This window comes from Trachemys scripta, chromosome 3, assembly GCF_013100865.1.
Source record: "Trachemys scripta elegans isolate TJP31775 chromosome 3, CAS_Tse_1.0, whole genome shotgun sequence".
Classification (NCBI taxonomy): Eukaryota; Metazoa; Chordata; order Testudines; family Emydidae; genus Trachemys; species Trachemys scripta.
Window position 1 is genome coordinate 74,357,019 of NC_048300.1, and position 7,747 is coordinate 74,364,765.

A 7,747-nucleotide genomic window follows, 5' to 3' on the forward strand; every position below is an offset into this window, starting at 1 on the left:
AACCCCACTCACCAGTCTGCTCATATGAGATGTGCAGATTTCCCACACAGCTCCCATAAGGGTGATTTTTTTATTCCCTTCTTCCCTACCCTCCTGCACATCAGACACAGGGTAAGAGCTATTCTTTTTTGCACCTCAGGTGGCACAAAGGAGTTGAATTTTAACCATAACTGGTCAGCTCTGAATTTCCCTGGCAGAGGGGAACTCTCAGTGAAAGTAAAACCATCAGAGCCAGTGCCTGTTCCTACCAACATCCCAACATAAAATGCCAGGGGAAGGAGAGGCATATCGGGAGTAGATGGGGAAGGAGGAAGAGCTCTGTTATGCTACACTGATCCTCAGTTATTGTATGGTCCCTCACTTAGAGCAGCCCCTAGTATGCTCTAATTCACATTGGAGCCAGCACAGACTGTGCTACAGAATCATGAAGCCATAACTGTATGGCTCTCTGATGGCCATGCTACTCTCTTTGTCAGAGCTCTGCTTGTCCCGAGTTGAGACTCATGCCCACAGACTTTAAACTGTTTTTGACCCCATTTGTGTGTGTAATCCCCATCTAAGGATTCAGTTTTTGATATTTAATCATGGAAAAATTCTTATTAATCTTCATAAGCATAAAACAAAAAACCTTGTTTGTTCCCCCCCCCCCCCCCCCCCAAAAAAAAATATTTGCCTGTCTGCCACTCGTGGTGTTTGAGGCAGAAAATCTGTATTGATAGATGTTTGCTCTGTTGTAGCCATGTGGTTCCAAGATATTAGAGACATAAGATGGGTGAGATAATATCTTTTAGTGAACCAATCACTGTTGGTGAAAGAAAGAAGCTTTCAAGCTACACAGAGCTAAAGAAGAGCTCTATGTAGCTCGAAAGCTTCTCTCTTTCACCAACAGTGATTGGTCCAATAAAATATATGACCTTACCCGCCTTGTTTCTTTATGGTGATAGATGGCAACTAAAGTTGCTATGATTTTTAGCTGCTTTGTCCTCTATCTTGATACTTTTCCGATACCCTCCCCGTAGGATCTGAACATCTCCCAAGTATTTACAACTAGAAAGTTTTATGGAAAGATCAATTCTATATTAATAATTAACTAAGGTGTTATTTAACTCACAGCTGACCTGGAAAATCTGACAAGTGCAGAGCGCATAACAATCCTACAAGAAAAACTGCAAGAAATCAGGAAACACTACCTGTCCTTAAAATCTGAGGTAGCTTCCATTGACCGAAGAAGAAAGCGCTTGAAAAAAAAGGAACGGGAAAGTAAGTACTTGAGGTTAAATTCTGTCCTCTGTTAGAGCCCTGCGGTAGGATTACCCATTGTAGCTGAGGAATTTGGTCCTTAGATATCTGCCAAAAACTTCAAATGCATATACCTGTTAATTTCCAACAAGTTAAATTAAAAGTCCAAAAGAATGTTTTTCTTGGGTTGATCTTTGTAACATGTGTAACATTTATGTTGCCATAAATGTTGGGTAACTCTTCATGAAAAATTATTTTTCCAGCATACCATACAAGTATGTTTGTCATTTTAATAGGTGCCAACAATAGAAACCATGATATGAGTTCCTTTTGTTTCACTACTAATGCAGCCTCTATTTTTTTTTTAAAGAATACTGTCAAGTTAAAAAAATCATACGTCTTGAAAGACAAATTTCCATCTTTGGCCTGACTCCAACAGCATTTAGGCAGAGGCTTAAATTTAACCACATAAATAAGTCACATTGACTCTGATTACTCATGTGCTTAAAGTTAAACGCTTGCTTACGTGCTTTACCAGAATGGGCTTTTTTTTAACAATGACAGCTTAGTTTTGGGTTTTTTTAATTTCAGTTTTAGTTATCTAATGTACTTTTCATTATTTATCCTGCCTTTCTTACTCTTTTGCACCTTGTTCAGATAATGAAAATCTAATAAGTTTCATCTGTTTCTATTTCATATACTAGCACAGGACTGCTGTGTTTGTATTATAAAAACTAGGGGAACATTTAAGTGCAAAGTGGTTTTCACTGAAATTCATTAAAACATTTCTATTTAATATTAGGTTTATATAATCATTTAAAATACAAAGCCTAAATGTTTGCACTTAAACTACTTGACAGTGCCACATGACACTGTTTCTCGTGATTTCAGTGCAGCATCTGAGAAGTGGCAAATTCATGCAATGTCCTGGGCTGGTATTCACGTTAATAGCATTTGTAAAATTGTCAGCAAAATGTTTGTATAGATATCTAGAAATTCTTCAAAAATTCAAGCAAAAATGATCCCACAAAAATACAATTCAGACATCCAACGTTTTTAGTCAACAGCACTGCATATGAAAAGAACATTTTCAGAGGGATGTATTCTATTTTATTCTCTAAGAGGATCTACATTTTTTGAAGAATTATAAAACTAACTTTTTCTAATAATTTTATGCAAAATTCAATATTACTAGCTTCATTTTCTTGACAAATAAGTATCATAATTTACTATAAAATCATTTATCATGATTCCATGATAAATTATAAAATATTAGCTCTCCATTAGCCACAGAGGCATTACTTAATGAACTACTTCAAAGGAACACCATCTTAAGTCACACTTCTCTCTGAAATGTTATACCTACTGTTGTTATAAATAATATCTATTATTACTGCTGAAAGATATTGGAGAGAAATAGTATTTTTCTCTATTCTTCATTCGTTCACTTTGTATGTTTGACAGCACAGTGAAGTCTTAGGCCTTGGCTACACTTACCCGGTAGTTCGACGGCTGGAAATCGAACTTCTGGGTTCGACTTATCTCGTCTAGTCTGGACGTGATAAGTCGAACCCGGAAGTGCTCGCCGTCGACTGCGGTACTCCAGCTCGCCGAGAGGAGTACCGCGGAGTCGACGGGGGAGCCTGCCTGCCGCGTGTGGACCAAGGTAAGTTCGAACTAATTCGAACGAAGGTACTTCGAACTTCAGCTACGTTATTCACGTAGCTGAAGTTGCGTACCTTAGTTCGAATTAGGGGGGTAGTGTAGACCAAGCCATAGAAATGTAAAGCTGGAAGCAACAGGGGTAGGTTATCTTGTCCATCCCCCAGCACTGTGGCAGGACTAAATATACCTAGACTATCTCTGAGAAGGTGTTTGACGTCTTTTTAAAAATCTCCAATGATGGAGATTACATAACCTCCGCTGGGAAGTTAATCCAGATCTTAACTATCCTTATAGTGAGAACGTTTTTCCTAATATCTAACCTAAATGTCCCTTGCAGCAGATTATTTCTTGTTCAACCTTCAGTGGACATGGAGAACAATTGATTATAGTCTTCTTGGTACACACATTAACATATTTGAAGACTATCAGGTGCCCCCTCAAGTCTTCTTTTCTTAAGACTAAACATGCCCATTTTTTTTTAACCTTCCTGATAGCTCAGCTTTTCTAAACCTTTTATCATTTTTGTTGCTCCCCTCTCTCCAGTTTGTCCACATCTTTCTTAAACCATAGCACCCAAAACTGGACAGAGTACTCCAGCTGAGGCCTCCCTAGTGCCAAGTAGAGTGGGACAATTGTCTCCTGTGTCTTATATGTGACTTTCCTCTTAATACACCCAAGAATGATATTAGCCTTTTTTACAGCTTCATCATGTTCTTATCCACTATAACTCCCAGATCCTTTTCAGCAGTACTACTGCCTAGCGAGTTATTCCCCATTTTGTAGTTGTGCATTTGATTTTTCCTTCCTAAGTATAGTACTTCGCATTTGTCATTACTGAATTTCATCTTGTTGATTCAAATCAGTTCTCCAATTTATCAAGGTCATTTTGAATTCTAATCCTGTCCTCCAAAGTGCTTGTAATGCCTCCCACCATGGTGTCATCTGCAAATTTTATAAGCACATTCTCCACTCCATTATCCAAGTCATTAATGAAAATATTGAATAGTATCAGGCCAGGAGAGACCCCGGTAGGCAGGGCCGGCGCAACCCATTAGGCGACCTAGGCAGTCGCCTAGGGCACTGCGATTTGGGGGGCGGCGACTGCGGCAGTATTTCCGCGCCGGGACCTTCCGCCATCTAGGGCGGCGGAAAAGCTGGTGGCGCTCCTGTCTGTAGGACTCGACTAGATGTATCCTCCCAGTATAATAGTGAATCATTGATAACTACTCCCTGAATATGGTTTTTCAACCAGTTGTGTACCCACCTTATAGTGATAGTAATTTATAGTAATGTAGTACTGTATAATGGACCATACAGTCAGTTTCCTTGTTTGTCTTGGTTTTTCACACAACAAGAAGAAATTGTAAATAATTATTAATTAAAAAATGTGTAGTAGTTGTTGGAGTCAGTGGATACTGACCCTTCTTGTATGACAGGGTTAGAACTTTTTGTTACCCTCACACTAATGGCATATGACAAGAGCCACAAAATAAAATTAGCTTTTTATCTGCACTCCTCTTGTTATAACATGATGGGAAAATCACAAAAATTGGCAAGGGCACTTGAGAGCAGGTGAAACTATTTTTAATTCTTTTTATTATTTTAACTAGCTAGATTTTAAGTTGATGGTGTCTCTTTAATGTTTATTATCTGCTTTGAGGTTGCTAATGTACATGCAAAGTATTTTTTTTATTTTATTTTAGTACATTTATTTAAACCTTTTTGTTTTTCTTTGTCATAGGTGCCGCTATTACATCATCTTCTTCTTCTTCACCTTCCTCCAATTCCATTACAGCTGCAGTTATGTTAACTTTAGCAGAACCATCTATGTCAAGTTCATCCCAAAATGGGATGTCAGTTGAGTGCAGGTGACAGCAGGACTTGCCAAAGCACTTTGCACTTAATGGCTGCTGAGGGCCACTTTTTTTTATACTGCACGGTGGCACAAAATTCAGACAAGCACTATTTTGTATTTAAAAATTGTTTCTTGACAAGCTAACTTTGCACTTAAGTGCACTTTTATGAAGAAAAAGTACAACAAACTGCTTTTCCTCAAGCAATAATTGTTTCCAACTTGTCTGGGAATTGTACGTCTAGTGACTCGAAGGCCTTCCACTGTGGCAAATGGAGAGGCTGTTCACTGCCTGTAGAGACAGTACAGTAAGCATACAGTTGTTGGATGGGCCTAATTGATGTGTTAAGGCTTACTGTACATGTATTCCCTGGTATTTTGTTAAAGCTGGAACATTTGATATTTTTCCATTTATTTATGACAAATATTGAACCTATTTTCATTTGTACAAACTAATTGTTTTTTAACTTTTAAGTCACCTCATAGTGGCTTTAATTGTATAAGTCAAGCACATGTATTAAATTCAAAACCTGCAGTTAGTAGGATGTTTGACATCAGTCCTGATAACCAAATATGAAGATTCTCTTTTAAAAAGACTGACTAATGTTTACAGGTTTGAATTAGGCTAATAGGTTACTGTGGGTTTTAATAACCCATTAATTGGAATGGAACTACTGTACTTTGCCATTTTTCTATGAATCAGTATTTTTTTTAATTTTGATAAAATACATTATGACAAAAGGAAGAAAATGGCTATCAAACTGTATTAAATCTTAAACAATGTATAAAGATTGTATTTAGCCAGTTTAAAGTGTATATTTATTCATAATGGATTATAACAGTTATATTTTTGTGTTTTCTTGTAAATGTTTCTTTTCCCTTAAAGCAACAAATATTTCATTTGTAATGCTTATTTTATTACGAACTGCAACAGAGAGGACTTCAAGAAGGAGAAAGCTGTGTTAATATAGTTTGTGGTTGCTGATATGAACACTGCCACAAAAGGATAGTTGTTTTTAATATAAATAGCTAGCTGAGTGTTAGACATAATTTTTTTTTAAATGCCTTGTACAAAATCCAAAACCAACTCAAAACTGTTTTCACATGTATTGATTTTATGTTGTATGAATCCCAAGCTTCTCTCCTGTTAATTATACATCTTTGTAAGACATTTGTATATTGCGGAAGTGTTCATTCAAGCTATTTAATACCTGGCACTGTTAATACACAGTACTTTATTGTACAGATTGTTTTACTGTTTTAATTGTAGTTCTGTGTACTTTTTTTGGCTGGGGGAAAAAGGGGCTGGCATGTTTTTCTTTGTTTTTTGGCAATACAACATGTAATTTCAAAAGGTTTTGTTTGTAGATGATAGAGTGTCAGAATCCTTTACTTTCGACTTTTCTAAGAAAAGCGTTTTCAGTCTTCGTAGTGTGTGCTTACGGTAACTGATTTTATTGAAAATGGTTTCAAAGTATTCAGATTTGTACAAGACTGTAAAAATTTGTTGACAAACATTGAAGGAAAAGCTTATAGAAAAAAAGCTATAAAATATATATTAGGTTCTGCAGACAATGGAGAATTATGTAATATATTGTACAAATGTAAGCAAAGGCCTCTGAAATAAAATGCCATAGTTTGTGAATCGCTGATTTTGTTTCTAACAGTTTAATTAAGTAATTTTAGTGTGTTCATTTAAATGACACCAGACTGTAGAATCAATTAAGCTAATTGTATTGGTTGTGTTGTAAGAAATAAATATATAAGGAATAATTTTGAGAAAAATATAGTGGACCAAATTCTCTTCTCAATTTGGCCGAAGTCATCCTATACAGAGCCATGCTACTGATTAATTTGGCAAATTGACATAAATGAGGTAGCATCAGTATAATTAAAGACTGAATTTGATCCACTTTAATTCAGTTAGTTTGAAAATGTGAAAGAAAAGATGCTTAAGATATTTGCTGACCTCTAATATCTATTGGCCAAGTTCAGATGAGGTGAAAGCAGAACTCCAGTGAAATAACTGGAAATGCTCCTGCTTACCCCAGGTCTGAATTTGATCCTATGCATGCAGACTTCACTCATCTGATTAAAATGCTATTGTATGTGCAAACTGATACATTATCAATGAGGCTTTGTTAAATAACAAGTAATTAATATGCAGTTTAGCAAGACTTGACTATGTTAATTACTAGCATTCTGCCATCTGAGGCCCCGATCCTCCAAACACTTAGGCACATGCTTAACTTTAGGACCATGAGAAATCCCATTGATTTAAATGACTTAACTGACCGGTCACAGTAGTAAAGTTAAGCATGTGCCTGTGTTTCCCCATCAGTAGATGTAACTTGCATTGGTTTCATTGGGAATTGCTCCTGTGGAACTGAGGGCAAAGTTCACGTACTGGACTATGCTTCTGCATCTGCTTTTTGACCAGATAGCTTTTACTTTAATAAAACTCTTAGTGGCTTTAGAGGAAGTCTGTCTCAGTAAGCAGGGCAGGATTCCATCCTTCCTGTATCTTTTTTGGTCTAATTACTCCATGTTATCTTCCTCCCTAATCCATCTTCCCCCAGAAATCTGATTCATCTATTTTGGGGGGCTTTCTCATTGATGGGAATTTTTTTGCTTCTTGAAAGTGAGAGGAAAACTAGAAACCACACATTTTTAATTAAGGTGAATGATACTCTCATTAGCAGTAGAATAATATTGCAGGTAGCCATGCCATCTAATGCAGATATTATCCCTTTCTTTACTGAATTTGTTTCCATGTAATGTAATGAATAATTTCAGTATTATAAATTGCTCTAGAGGTGTTAAAGTGAAGTTCTATTCTGAAAAGTGATTCTCTGTATATGGTACTCTGCAGCTCAGTATCTTAACTGATTCCAAGAAAAAAATGTTTTTACCTGTCAGGCCTTCAAATTTCCTAGATTCTTTGAATCATGTGAGCTTTTTCCTTCTCTCACATTACAAGTAATAAAAATT

The 7,747-nt window shown here is 36.5% G+C and overlaps 1 protein-coding gene across 3 annotated transcripts in view; it reads left to right on the plus strand.

The window, feature by feature from the left end:
- The window catches only part of ARID4B (AT-rich interaction domain 4B), a 154,278-nt gene extending 147,877 nt beyond the window's left edge, over nt 1-6,401 (plus strand). For all 3 annotated transcript variants that reach the window (XM_034765068.1, XM_034765070.1, XM_034765069.1), the window contains 2 exons: nt 1,114-1,260; nt 4,646-6,401. In XM_034765068.1, coding sequence (XP_034620959.1) covers nt 1,114-1,260; nt 4,646-4,776 — 278 coding nt within the window. In that variant the 3' untranslated portion in view covers nt 4,777-6,401. The remainder of the gene's footprint in view (nt 1-1,113; nt 1,261-4,645) is intronic.
- Nucleotides 6,402-7,747: the final 1,346 nt, after the last annotated feature.